At 35.0% G+C, this 15,602-nt stretch overlaps 1 protein-coding gene across 1 annotated transcript; it reads left to right on the top strand.

The window, feature by feature from the left end:
* Positions 1-7,942: 7,942 nt before the first annotated feature.
* Positions 7,943-10,570, top strand: LOC104612245 (glucan endo-1,3-beta-D-glucosidase-like). The gene has a single exon (XM_010279597.2). The coding sequence runs from the start codon at positions 8,132-8,134 to the stop codon at positions 10,187-10,189; it is 2,058 nt and encodes a 685-aa protein (XP_010277899.1). The 5' UTR covers positions 7,943-8,131; the 3' UTR covers positions 10,190-10,570.
* The last annotated feature ends 5,032 nt before the right edge of the window (positions 10,571-15,602 follow it).

Raw genomic sequence — 15,602 nt, 5'->3', positions numbered from 1 at the left:
AAGTTTTGAAAATGGCTTTTACACTGATTTTCAATGTACTTTTACACCCCTATTAGAAGACTAAACTTGTAATTTACAATTTATCAGTTTTCCTTTTTGTTCATTTTTTATTTGTTTCTTCATTTGCTATATATATATATATTTACGAAATCAATGAAAGAGAATTATCTCTCCCTTCAAATTGCGATATGGTATCAGAGCTGATTGTATTGGTCTTGAGTAATTGGAGAGGTGGCCATATTATTGGCTGAAGTGAACTCATTATGACCTCTAGATGCAGAATTAGGAATTGAAGAATCCACAACATCTGTGCCTTCGTCTGCTAATTCATTGTTATAAGAAACTTGATTGGCATGTGCAGCTTTTGAACCAAATTTGCCTTTTCCTCCTCTGTAGCCAACTGGATATCCGTGCTTTTTATAGCAAGTTTCAACTGTATGTTCTGGAGTGTTACAATAACTACAAATTGGCTTGGATCCTGTATTAGCATAGGACCTTCTTGAATTAGTGGTTCCTGAACCAGAGTTAGAAAAGGAAAAAGATCTCTGAGATTGCTGTGAATTTTGTGGAACAAATGGTCTTCGATTGTAATTAGATCATTGTCCTTGGGTTAAGAATACAGAGGTTGGTTCCTCAAGCTTAATCACAGGATTATTGAATTGTCTTTCATGCTGAAGCACTAAAGAAAACAATTTGTTAATGTTGGGCAAAGGATCCATCAAGAAGATTTGTGACCTTACTGTTGCGAAATTATCATTGAGGCCTTTCAAGAATCTGATAGAATAATCATTCTGATAAGCTTTCTTAACATCTTTAAGTGCTTGACAAGAACATTGGGGCTCACAAGTGCAAACTAGAACAGGTCTAAGAGTAACATATTCATCCCATAGAATCTTCAATTGTGTGTGATAATCAGTGACAGAAAGTGAGTTTTGTCGAAAATTATAAATCTCTTCTTGCAGTTCTGAGATTCTTATAGCATCTCCTTGAGAAAATCTATCATGCAAGTCCTTCCAAATATCCACAGTATTGTCTAACCACAAAATACTTTTAGCAATTGAAGGTGATAAGGAACGAACTAACCATGAATATACCATCATGTTGCATCTTTGCTAGGCTGGATAAGTAGGATCATCCTTCGAAGGAATTAAGTATGCTCCCATCAACAAAACCAAGCTTATTCCTTGAGAGTAAAGCCATTCGCATGGGATCTGAACCATGAATGAAAGTTAGGCCCTGATAAAACTGGTGAAACTAACACCAGGGATGGATTCTCATTCGGATGAAGGTAGAACGGATTTGATGGTGTATCTTCAGGCCTTGCTGTAATTGCAACTTGTTGTTGCACAATAGGACGAATTTCATTGTTTGCCATGTTGATTACAGCAGAAAAGCGATGTATGCAAGCGGAAGACTGAAAGGACGCCTACAAACAGAACAAGCAACGATAATATTTCTAGTCGTTCAGTAGAGCTTCAGAAGCGAAAGACCGAAGGGACGCCAACAAACAGAACAAGCAACGATAATATTTCCAGTCGTTCAATAGAAATTCAGAAGCGGACAGTAATGGAGAGCCCTTCTCAGATGTTCAAACTATTCTTTAATCCAATCAGTATTGCAGAGTATGGAGGACGTTCTTGACGAATTCATGTTTCAGTTTGCTCAACAGCACCAGTAGCAGCAAGAGGAAGAAACCAGTAACAGATTTTTCGATCTGCAAAGCCCTACTGCTGCAAACCCCAATCGATGTCATCGAAAGCCGTTCGAATTCGGCGAGATTGTGAAACAGGACTCCCTTAAGAACTAGATCTGTCTGAACCTGCTGTTCAGTGCCGCAGAAAGACTGTGATGAAGAAACCAGATCTTGGAGAAGACCCAAAGAGAAAGAACTAATAACCTCATCCGACAATCATCAGTGAAGCAGAGATACGTCAAGAATGTCGTTCTATACCCTAGGATAATATTTCTGCCAGCGAATCCTTCTCAGTTCAGTGCCATTGGGAAAATAACAACGAGATACTCCTATTTCGTCGAACACCACAAAGAAGCAAGAAAGAGGAGCGAGCAACAATGTCTCTTCGACCTAGTTCCCGAACCGACGTTCGCAAGAAATCCTACAAGATTGGCGTTGATGCAGATGAGGCTTAGCGAGCAACAATCTTGTCGAGATCAGAAAGAACAAACGAGAGGACAATCTCCCAAAGAAACGCAAAAAGGAAAAAAAATTGGCCACAAAATTGGACCAGAATGTAAAATACACTAAACCAGGTTTTACACTGCATCCAAACGCTGCCTAAATCACTTAAAACAAATGCAAACTAAATCATGAGGAGCATGGTCCAGGGAAAAATCAACCCACCCATTAGCATATGAGAGCGCAGTGTTTGCTAACCAATCAGCAGCACAATTTGCCTCTCTATATATATGCTTGTATTGAATATCCTCATTTAACTGCTTCTTCAGTTATTGACAAAAGAGGAGACTATTCCTCAATAAATGATTAATAATAAGGATTTATTAATGAATGAGGTTATTGACAAAGAGAGGAATGTTTGGACAAATCAATTTTTATTCCCTCGGGCCCAAAGGAGACAATCTAATATGGAGATTTAATTTAGATGGTAAATTCTCTGTCAGCTAGGCCTATAGAATAAAATGTTCATCGATTAACAATGATGGTAGTAACCTGAAATGGAATTCAATGATTTGGAATCTAAGATGTCCCTCGAAATTGAAAACCTTCATATACCTTCCCCGCAAAGGGAAGCTCCCTTCAAAAATTTTCCTCTTGAATAAAGGAGTTAATGTAGATGCAGCATGCAACTTTGGTGAGATAAAGTGAGGGTTCATGATTTAAACGGGAATATAATGTGCAAAGAGAAGTGTGTTTTTATATTATGGAATATTTGAAAGAATCGAAATCAAAAAATTCTTGTGGCGATATTTAATAAGCATTAGGCATGCTTCCATTAATGACGGGTCTTTCCAAATTCTCTCCTTCTTTGGATGGTGGGTGTCCGGTATGTGGTATGGAGGACAAAACTCTAGGTATATGTTTGATATCAATGCTGCAGATACAGCACTATTTTCTTTGCCGGTGCGTGGGTCGTAAGCATGGTGTTTTTTTTTTTTTTTGTTTAGAAACGTTGCTACAAGGTAAGACGTTTCCTGGAACAATATCAATTTTTTCTATTTGGTACCAATGCTCTAGGAAATGTTTTCATCAATTGTACCTATTATCCAGTGCCACGCCATGTCCCTATCACTGCCACCTCATGTCCCTGTTAGTACTAATGAGCTGTAGTTCTAAGAAACACCAAATTCGGCATTGTTCCAAACCATGCCTTCTCGATTTTTAAGATGCGGCTTAGAGCACCGTTTTTTTATGAAAAACGGTTCCAAACAAACAGACATTTCTTGGAGTACTGTTTTTTCCAATGTGGCGCTGATGTGTCACCATTTTCTGGAACAACGACAACGATGCCAAACAGATGCTAGATCACTGCTTTCTGAAGTGCCCTATTATGAAACCAATGTGGTTCAGTGCTGCCACGTACATCACTAAATATGGAGTCACAACCCAATTGGTCCCTCAATACGTGGATGGTGAAATGGTTGGAAATAGATTCTGGGAACACCTACTTCTTTCTTAAGGTTATATTTGGTTTGAAAGAAAAAGTAAGAAAAGGTAGGGAAACCTTTACAAAACTTGTATAGGTTTCCCTTCCTTTCCCTACTTTTTCCCTCAAACCAAACATAGCCTAAGTGTGCTATTGTAACCTTAGCACTCATGGAAATGGCGGTGCAAAATGGTATTTGAGGGGAAATCTTTTAGACCTTTGGGATGTCATTGGATCTGCCAACGCACAAATTAATGAGCTAATAAGCCATCTTCCTTTTTTCCAGCTCAAGGCCAGGTGATTACTAGTACAAAGCCCAGAACGTTCTCGCTGGGAACCACCAGCACCGGAAGAAGGCGTTCTTCAAATTAACATTGATGGCTCCTCTAATGTTGGCAAGGCGGGCACTGGTATAGTCATCCGGAGCTCCTTGGCCATGGGTACATACCTTCATCTTCATGTATGGCAAAGTTGTTAAACTTCCTCTTGTTTCAGCTAAAGTAGTGGAATCCTGTGCTCTTCTTCATGCCCTCTGATTTTCCTTAGAGATTGGTTTAATGAAAATTGTCATTGAAAGTGATTGCCTCTCTAGTTCAACTTCTGTTGACAGGAAAAAATCCGCCATGGTGCATCTCTATTGTAGATGACTGCAGAAGTTTGATGATTGCCTATTCTTGTTCATCCGTAGGCTCAGTTTGGAAGGAATATAAATGTAAATTTGTAGAGTGTAAAACCTTATATTTTGTATTATTTTGTATGTAATTGCTCTGTACATATTTGCATTTATACTTCTTTCAAACTGAGCCATAGGGAAGCTAATAGGGTGGCGCATTGCATTGCGAAGTTTACTTTCTCTTTACAAACCATCTGTACCTGGTCTTCTGAGCATTTGTTCTTGCACGATATTATTGTAAACGATACTTCTTTTTGAATGGAATTAGATGATTTACTATTATAATAATAATAATAATAATAATAATAAGATTGACTAATTATTCAATGTCGCCTCTTTCGTCAGTGGCAAACATGGGTGGCTAGATCATTTTCCCTTCAAGTCGACAATTGCTTACCATCACCCGAGATCACATCTATACCGTACAAACGATCCATATGCACAGATGCACATCTCAAGCATTGGGAATATCTCTAAAAATTGTCAGTGGGAGATGTTCTCACTACACTGTTGGAATATGCTGTGATACATTTGTGGGGCATATATGTGAATTTCCATCATCCAAACTATTGAGCCTTAACCAATGGGTTCGATTTTTATTCATGGGTAAAACAGTAAAAAACTAAACCTCCCTTAAGATTGAGTTCAGCTTCGGTTAGGGCAAATCTGTACTTATACCTTTTCAATAACCTTTTGTAACATTAAAAATATCTACCCATAAAATAAAGCACATAAGTAAAGAAATATTTCTAATACAAAGCTGTAAAAGTTGTTTGAATGGGTTTTGCCCTAACTGAACTCTGACTCATTGATGTTTATGTTGCCATTCCGTGCAGATCTGTTTGGAGTGACATGAGGTGTAGTTTAATTTCTTTTAAAACCCAACCTTGCCCTCTATTTATTTCCTCCTAATTGCCTGTCATTAAACCAGCCTCCTACATAGGGCCAAGATAATAAAATCATTTTTTATGATAGGTTAACATTAGAGTGAATATAAAATCATTTTTTATGAATTAAAAAATACATAATCGATCTGTTTTTAGAATATAAAAGCAGTACTAACAAAATCTGTTCTATTGTTTCGAGAAATTATTCTGCTAGGCAAAATCAAACAATCAAATATATAATTCATTATTGCAATGTAGTTTGCAGGCTGTAGCATTAAATTTAAAGGTCTAGTTCGTTTGAAAACTTTGGTTATGGGACTCTTGTCATGTTTATCATCTTGTTGGAAGAAACAAGAAAGGAAAAAGCTTAAGCCATTGGAGTAGGGGTGAGCATTCAGTTTATTCGGTTAAAAACTGAATCAAATAAATCGAAATTTTAAAAATCGAACTGAAAAAATAAAAACCGAAACCGAATTTTAGAAAAACCAAAATAATCGAAACTGAAATTTTTGGTTCAGTTTTTTGTTATTTCATTTAAAACCGAACTTTAATAATATATTTTATATAACATATAGTATATATTATAAAATATATATTATGAAATCAAATTTCATTATATTAATGTATTATTATATAAATATATATAATATAATATATTACATGTTGCATATTATATATTATAGGGTAAATTATAGATAGGTACCCTGAACTTTTAAAAATAGGCACTTGGGTCCATCCATTAGTATCCTGTCAGTTAAACATTACATAATGCCAAAAATACCCTTCTCATATATTTTTAAGACCATTCTTAGGTACTCAAATTTCCCCACAATCACGTTCTCACATGGACAACAAATAACATATTCAAATTTTCTGACGATGGCATTCACCTGTGATGATTTTACATTGTAGAATGATCTCAAAAATACACAATTAGGGTATTTTTTACATTATGTAATGTTTAAATAACGGAATACTAACGTATGGACCCAATTGTCTATTTTTGAAAGTTCAGGGTACTCAAGTGTTACAATTGAAAGTTTATGGTACCTATTTGTCACCCCCCAAAGTATAGGGTACCTATTTGTAATTTACCCTATATTATATGTTACATATTATATATCAAAGTTTGATTTATTCGGTTAACCAAATTTATAATTCTAAAAACTGAAACCGAAATCAAATATTAAAACACTGAATTAACCAAACGAAAAAAAACCGAAACCGAAATTTTAAATTTGGTTTTTCAATTCTAACTGAATAATGCTCACCTACATTGGAGTTGAAGATGGAGCACCTTTGGAAAGAAAGCAAAAACTAAAAATCTAAAAAAAAAAACACTAGTTGCAACAAAAATCTAACCTTGCATGACCTACGCCCCCATGGGTCATGCAAAAAGCTTTCCACAGCACCGCAGATCCAAAACATTGCATTCTTCCCCTCTAAGAGACCAGTGAAAATATGATGCATGTAAGTGTTTTCACAATGTTTTAGCAAAATTAGGGGTAATCAAATCATGGGCTCTTTTTTTAAACTGAATCAGTACTATCTGTTTTTGAAAAACTAAAAATATAACTGAAACCAATCGGTTAATTTAATTTGATTGTTCGATTTAGTTTTCTTTGATTTATCGGTATCTCATGTTGACTATATATCATAAATGAAATATATATATATATATATTATATTATAAATAGATTGGATATACCAATCAGTTTTGTTAACCAGATTTTTTCGGTCCGGTTTTTCCAATTCAATTCAGTTTTTTTTTTTTTTTGGTTGAACACCCCTAAGCAAAATCAAGTCAAAGAGTTATATTAGCGTTTTCTTTTTTTTTTTTTTTTCTTAGAAGAAAACTAGTGAGAACAGCAGGTGATCTCTATCTTCAAGCCCTATATATATTCTCCTTGCATTTTATCTTTTGTTGTCCAATGAACCTTTTACAGTTCTTCAAGATGTTCTATTTTTCCTTTAATTCATATAAAAAACAAAGTTCTAAAGCTTGGATTTACTTCACTTGTTTAAACTTGACTTTGATAAAAATAAACAAGAAAAATCCTTTTTTAGGGAGAATGACCAATCAGCTCAGATCAGAATTTTATAGCTCCATAGTACAGGGAAAATGCATCCTAACCGTGAATTGATGTTAAATTCATGAGCATGATGTAATTTATAGGGAGAGAGGGCAAGTAAATAGTAATAGGAGGGGCTGGAATTCAGAATTTTGCATTGGATGTATCCACACTTTTCCCTTTTTTTTACAATTCTAATAATTAAATACCTCATTCACAGAGTCATCCCGTCTTTTTTCCTTGGATTACAATTTTGGGTGGTTTTCTTTAAAAATTAAAATAATAATGAAGGACAACAAGATAATCTCATCGATTGTTAGGTCAAACCCCGAAGAGGGGAGACAAGATTTATTGTTATCCCAATTTTGGGTTTTGTAGTCGTTGATTAAGGAGATAGATAACGTTGCTTGAGAGCCTCACTGTTTGATAAAAAAAACCCTAAAATTATAAAATCCCATCCAATGGTTTTGGCTTTTGGGAGACAAGATTTATTGTTATCTTAAGAGAAGACGCCAGTTTTCTCCTTTTCAATTCCTTAAGACATCTGCCATTCCGTCCCGGTTTTCTCAAATGGTTAAATTAGCAAACAAGATTTACTGGTACGACTTCCAATTTCCAATGCATGCTGATTCATTGTAGTTGTCCATTTGCACCCAACTTGCATTAAAACAACCATCACTCATTTATTAAGCCAGGAGTTTTACCAATAAAGAAAGACTCTCAGACAGACGATTCGACTCAAAGCTCATCGCTCAATCATGGACTCATGGTGTATCTCCTTCGTTATGAAATAAGAATCCTTTAAGCTTCTTGAATCACACCATCCAAGACGAGAGCACTGTCCTGTAATCTATATATTTCTCTATCAAGACAGTCAAAATGCAGAACCCTCATAAATTATTTCCTGAAATAAGGTCATCTGCTGCTCAAGACCCAGCCTTCTTCTCTCCAGAGCTCCTCTCCTCCCCCCTCCCTACCAACTCCTTTTTCCAAAACTTTGTTCTTAAGTCTGGGGACGGGATAAAAAAGGATGACCCAGACGAACAGAAGAGAAGCCATCCGGAATATATACACCCTTATCTTATCAAACCCTTTTCTTCATCCCTCGCTTTCTGTTATCCTTCCCTTCAATCAAGTCGTGAATTCGTCAAACAAGACTTCGCTCCTGATCTCATCATCTCTTCATCACCCTCCCTAAACCAGAACATTAAGAACAGTTACGAACCCAAGCACCATGTCATCTCGTCTTTCAACGACTTAAGCGTCACCTTAGACCTCCCACCTGACCTACGTTTCTTCCTTGTTCGTGGCAGCCCTTTTTTAACTTGCAAAACCACCAATCCAACTGGTCTTTCCATCCAAATCAACAACGGATTCGAGCCCCCGCAACCCAATTCATCGCGCACAAAGCATACAATTCGACTCCGAGGCAATAAGCAGACTTGGATTTGCTACTCCTCATCCCCAATTGAGCTGACCTACAACGATTCTTCTATCACCGTTGAAAGCTTCACGGGGATAATTCGTTTCGCAATTTTGCTGAATCCACATCATGAAAACATCCTTGATCGTTTTAGTGCTTGCTACCCAGTTTCTGGATGCGCATTGTTTTCCAAACCCTTTTGGTTGGAGTACGCATGGCAGAAGAAGGGACAAGGAGACTTGCTCATTCTTGCGCACCCTCTCCATCTCAAGCTCCTCGACGTGAATGACCCAAAGATCACCCTCTTGCGAGAATTCAAGTATGACAGCATCGACGGAGAGCTGATCGGGGTTGTGGGAGATTCGTGGATCATGAAAGCAGAGCCAATTTCTCCGACCTGGCACTCCATTAGAAGCACCAAAAAGAAATCCTGCCGGAGCTTCCCAGAAGAAATTAAATCAGCCCTCCACAAGGATATTGAACAGCTGAATACCAACAAACCTTCCTCCACTACTGTCGACTTTGGGAAGGTAATTGCGAGGGCAGCCAGATTGGCACTGATTGCCGAAGAGGTGATGCCCGACGATTCTTTGTGTGGGGAGATTATTGATGCGGTGAAGGATTACCTAGACCGGTGGATTGGCTTGTGGTTAAGTGGGGAACACGCTGAGAATGGGTTTGGATACGAGACCAAATGGAAGGGAATCACCAGTAAAAATGGGGCCATAGACGGTAGCAGAGAAAATGGGTTCGGTATATACAACGATCGTCATTTCCAGCTGGGTTACTTCATATATGCCATTGCAGTGCTTGCGAAATTAAAGCCAGAGTTGGGGAGACAGTACAGGATTCAGGCATATGGAATAATGGAGGATATCATGACTCTGGGTCGCCGTTCAAGCGCAGCATACCCACGTCTGAGGTGCTTCGATGCGTGGAAGTTGCACTCGTGGGCCGCGGGACTGTATGGATGGGAACATGGACGAAACCAGAAAAGCCCCAGTGAGGCGGTGAATGCTTATTACTCGGCCGCACTCATGGGAAAAAGCTATGGGGACACTAAACTCGAACACCTTGGAATGACTCTAGCGGCATTCGAGATCCAAGCAGCAAAGACATGGTGGCACGTAAGAGCGGAGGAGGGGATCTACAGTGAAGAATTCGCAGAGGAAAATAGGGTGTTGGGACGTGCTTGGTCTAGCAAACGGGACAACAAGATATGGAACTTTCCGTCGAAGAGGAGGGTGGTTAAGGTGGGAGTGCAAGTGATGCCGTTAACGCCTATAACTGAAGTTTTGTTTCCTGATGTGGGTTTTGTGGGAAAAATGGTGGAATGGGCTTTGACCGCCCTGGACAAGGAGGGTGACGATGACAAATGGAAGGGGTTTGTGTATGCTATGGAAGGGGTTTACGATAAGGAACGCGCTTTGGATAAGATTAGAAGATTGAAAGAGTTTGAGAAGGGGAGCTCCCTATCGAATTTGCTTTGGTGGATCCACACAAGACATGATTGATAGGAGTGACAATTGAGTATAATGTACCTAGCTGGTAGTTCCATTCCATATTACTTAATTTGTCAAAATGTTGAGGCACATCAAACTAAATTAAATTCTGGTGAAGGTTATTTTTTACTTGAGATTGAGAATTCTAAGGTGTGGAATAGGGTCATTCTCTTGCTGTCTACCGACTTGAACTTTGAACTTTCGAACATTTAGGGACACATACAATCTTCACCACAAAGAGGCGATAAAGGAAATGGTAATATTAAGAGGGTTATTCAGAATATAAATGACAATGCAAACAAATCAAGTTCAGTGGTTTTGTGCCACTGTAGCAAGCCCGGCTGATGCATGGGCCAGCACGATTATTCTTTTTTTTTTAATAAAAAATTAAATATCTATATATTTATACTATCGCAGCAGCGCCCCGTGTAATGCACTGGCTTTATTAAATAAAACGGGATCCTTGTGACATTTTCAATTGGGCAAAGCCAAATTGATTCTAACTCAAACATTATTGTTTGGTTATGTATTGTTAGATAATTTTGTATTAATTTTTTATTGATGTTTATTAATTTTTATTATGATTAGATAAATTTGACTCGACTTTTATTGATTTATATATATTTAGATTTCATTTATTTTAAATGGAATTTAAATATAGGTGTACAATACAAACAATAATTTCAAATTAAATGATTAATTCAAAACCAAGGTTTTCGAACGACTGTTGACCTAGACGGTTGGACCATTCGGCCCGGGAACCATCTAGGCAATTGGTTCCATTTTACTCCTAATATTTGGAAGTCCAAATATTTGGAGTAAGTGTAACTCTAGAATTAAGATTTGACAGAGTACAAATTAAATCTTGTTTATATAAATAAAAAAAAAATTAAAGCATCTACTCTTATAGTATTTCTAAAAACTTTTTCTAAATTGATGATTTACATATTGTTCTAAATATTTTTCAAGTATAGGATTTTCAACCAATAAAAATTTCCCTACCCCATAATTTAAAACACAATTTTACATTCTTAAATCAAAAATTTTATTCAAATGGACATAATCACATAACTAATTTTAAGTTTAATATTAGGTCGGGCCGGGCTATTTTGACAAAACCCGAGCCCGGCTCGAATTTATTGCGGGCCGGGCTTTTTGGCCCGAATTTAAGCCCGCGGGCCTATAAGCATGTTCAAGCCCGCGGGCCTATAAGCATTTTCCCTTGATTAAATGGTGAGCATCATTATTGGCCAATCTAGGAGCAAACTGTAGTGAACACATTAATTAGAAATCTTTTCAAGATATGCAATCAGCAAGCAGATAAGCACAACCATCATTGAGGAGACAAATTCGTCTCTAAGGAGCTTTTATGGTGGTGTTTGGCATCGATGTTGTTTTCTGAGAAAAACGGCACCACATAGGCGCCACATCAAAAAAGTGATACTTCAGAAAACAATCTCTTATTTGGTGTCGTTTTTCTAAAAAAACATTGCTCCAGAGCACGCCTTGGAAATTAGGAAAGTGTGATCTAAAGAAATCCTAAATTCAATGCTTTCTTAAAAAACAGCCTATTGTTGCCAATGGTACAATGATATAACATCATCTTGGGCGTTGGATAATATAGACCAATACTGAAAATGGTTCTATAATACTGGTATCAAACAAAACCAGCCTATGTGGCAACATTGATGTCAAACAAAAAAAGGAGTGTTTTCTAAATACAACACATTTTCACACCTTTGAAGCAACCGCATCGATGCCAAACACCTACTATAACATTCAACTAGCAGAGAACCATACGATGCACGGGAAAATCTGAAAGATTTAGTAATTTTATTTTTTATTTAATGTTGATTTATAAAAAATAATTATTGTTAATTGAACATGAACAAATATTTTTTAATAAATTTAGTTTTATTAATAATTTGTTATAATTTTAATATTTATTATTTTAAATGAAATTTTGATTAATTTTAAATAAATAAAAATAATTATAAAACTTAACATTTTTATTAATTCCACTAATAATTAACAATTATATAGGAATGACAATGGGGTGGGTTTAGGGCAGGGCACCGGGCACCCCATCCCTTTCCTTGCCCCATAGTTAAGACACTCTACCCCATCCCCACTATCATGCCACACGGGTTCAAGGCAAGGTAACCACTCCTCAATGTCAAGCAAGTTTAGGGGTAGCACCCTACTCCTCATCAAGGATGGAGAATCCTCAAATTTCCCTACCCCATCCCCAATATTGGGCAGGTTCAAGTAGAGGTATAAATTGGGTCATGCTGGGTCGACACGACACGACCCGCATGTGGCAGTGCAAGTCGTGTCGTGCTGGCCCACAAGGCGTCCTGGGCCGTGCCTCCCTCCGCTAGGATAATTTGGGGGGTCAATTCGGCACGACCCACATGGCTCGAGCCCGCACAGGCTCGTGCCATGCCGTGGGTCAGGCTGGTCCATGGGTTGGGCCTTGGGCCAGGCCATGCCGCATACCAAACCAAGCTCAAGGCAAGGCACCCACTCCCCGTCCAAGGTTTTTAAAATTGGACCGGATAGGGAACCGTTCTGGGATCAAATGGTCTGACTGTTCGGTCCGAATGGATGACCCGCTCTAACAAAAAAAGGCCAAAAACTATTGTCCGGGTTGACGATTTGACCGCCCAGGTTAGCGGTTCGCTAACCAAATAAACGGTTTTTTGACAAAAAGTGGTTTTGAGGTGAAACGGTGTCCAGTTCCCAATTTTTTCGGTCTAACCATCTAGTTTCATCCAATTTTGAAAACACTATCCCCGTCAACCCAAAATTCAATTTGATGATAGAAATGATCAAAATGATATATTAAGTATCAATCACATGGTAAATTTCTAAAAGTAGACTAAATTGTCTTTAATAATCAAAAATATAATTTTATGAAAATTTTGGAAAATTTATTGTACTTATATAATTTTGAAAATTTTTTCAAATTTATTTAAATTTTTATTAAATAATTTATTTTCTTTTTAAATGGTTTACTTATAAAATTATACTAATTTATCTTATAATTTCTAATATAAACTAACCAATAATTTTCTTTTTCCAATATTATACTGATTTATCTTAATAGTTTTTTTAATTATTTGTTCAAATTATAGTTTTCCATTTCCCACAGTCATTTATCTTTAATAATTTTCACTAATTTGCAATGAAAATTATATAATTTTTCAACGGTTTTCCAAAATCTTTAAAATGTAATAAATTTTCCTAAAATTTTCAAAATATTCTAATAATTTTAAATAATTATTTAATGCATTTTAAATAAACTTGCAAATACTTTATATCTTTTAATTTCAAAAATGTTATTTTACAAAAATGTAGTTTTATGAAAATTTTTGAAAAATTTATTACATTTGTGTAACTATGTGGATTTATTGAATTTTTTTTTAATTGTTATTAAATATATTTTTTTATTTGGTAGTTTACTAACAAAATTACACTAATTTATCTTTTATTTTTCAATTTAAATTAATTAATAATTTCATTTTCTAACATTATAGTATTTTGTTCCCACATATGTATTTGGTTATTAATTATAATAATAACAATAACTAAATTTTTATACTTTTTGATAATTGTTAAATATAATTCTCAATTTTATAGAAATTAGTTAAAGAGTTTTCAATTTCTATAAAATATTGTTAATGAGTTAATTAATAATAATATTTATTAATTTTTGGTAATTTACTAATCATACTAATAAGAATATTTAATTTTTGGTAATTTACTAACCGTATTTATTAACTTTTGGTAATAACACTATTTAATACTCATTGAATATGAGTGAGATTAAATATTAATCGTATTTAACTATTTATTAATTAATATGAATATTTTAAATGATGGAGAGTAGATATAAATTGGGGGGATGAATTTTAGGAATTGATTAGGGAGTGGGGCGACATAATACTTTCCTATTGGTTTAAATGAGATGCCTTAGGAAAGAGATTATATGAATATTTTTAGGTAGTTGGGTGACATGGCTTAATGGGAGTGGTGGGGAGGAGAGAGGAGAGAAAGTCAAAGAGAATGCAGGGTGGGGATAATGGAGCAAGGAGAGGCATGGTGACGAGGACCCGTGCTTTGTTAAGCGAAAGTTAAACAATAACCCAAATTGATACAACTCGAGTTGGTGGCTTTTCGCTAATGGTCAATTGGTTTTGAGTGACAAATTATGAACTTGACCAGATCGATTTGGTTGTTTTGAACACTCTTAATTTCAACTAAATTTATAGGCTAATATCTAATAAATAACAATAGTTTAATCTCCAATAATTTTTAAAAAATTATAGCAAATGTACACAACCATTGAAAATAAGTTTATAATGAAAATATAATAGATATAATAAAAATACAATAATTACAAAAATATTATAAATACTAAAAATATACTAAATTAGTCAATAAATAGTTTAATCGCTAATAAATATACTAAAATATAATAGATATATAGCTATTTGTAATGTTTTTTTTAAGATTTTTAGTTATTGAAATATTTAAATAATATTTTATTTTTTAATATTTAATTTTTATTATTTGAATAACATTTAAATTGAATAATTCATAAAATTATAATTTATATTGTTACTACATAATTTCATGATGAATTTTGTAAAAATATTGATTTATTAATAATCTGAATATTATTAAATCTATTGATTTTTTGTGTTTTGAATAGATATTTTAAATATGTATAATTTCATTATAACATTTAAATAGTTCTGAATTTTTCTTTTTAATTCAAGCTTTCTTTAAATAGATATAGATAAAAAGTGGGGGAGTGGATAAATAGGAATTAGAGATAGTTTAGGAGATAATCTCTCTACTAAATTAGAGATAATTTAAGAGATAAATGAAAATTTGAAATAACTGAGGAGATAAATAGGAATTAGAAACAATTTAGAAAAAAATGGGGAAAAGTTGTCACTTGACTAAACATTAGAAAAACAAATCCGTATGACTGCTGATATGGAAGGACCAATTTTAATATATATATATATATATATATCTAGATATATAGATATATAGATGATGAGAATCCCAGGGTCGTTGATCTTTTTAAGTTAACTATACATCAACAGCTATATTATGTCATTTAAAGCATCACCTCCCACCACTAAACTTTGTAAAAAGATTGGTCCACTTGATATATAGTACACTGCATGTCTGCAGCCTTGTCGATTAAAAATTTATAATATAAAACCATCATTTTATTCAGAATCATTCTAATAAAAAAAATAGAAATAAATCTCTCCAGTTGCTTGTGTGACGAGATTTATTTCTCCAGTTTCAATGAATCTTTAACTGGAGAGATTTAATACAGAAAAATTGAAATAAATCTCTCCATGTTTGAAAGCATCTCTCAACCAAAAACAAAAATCCATAT

The sequence above is a fragment of the Nelumbo nucifera genome, chromosome 1 (assembly GCF_055504915.1).
Source record: "Nelumbo nucifera cultivar China Antique chromosome 1, China Antique-T2T, whole genome shotgun sequence".
Taxonomy (NCBI): Eukaryota; Viridiplantae; Streptophyta; class Magnoliopsida; order Proteales; family Nelumbonaceae; genus Nelumbo; species Nelumbo nucifera.
Note: the sequence above shows the minus strand (reverse complement) of the source record. Positions and strands in the feature narration are given on the sequence as shown.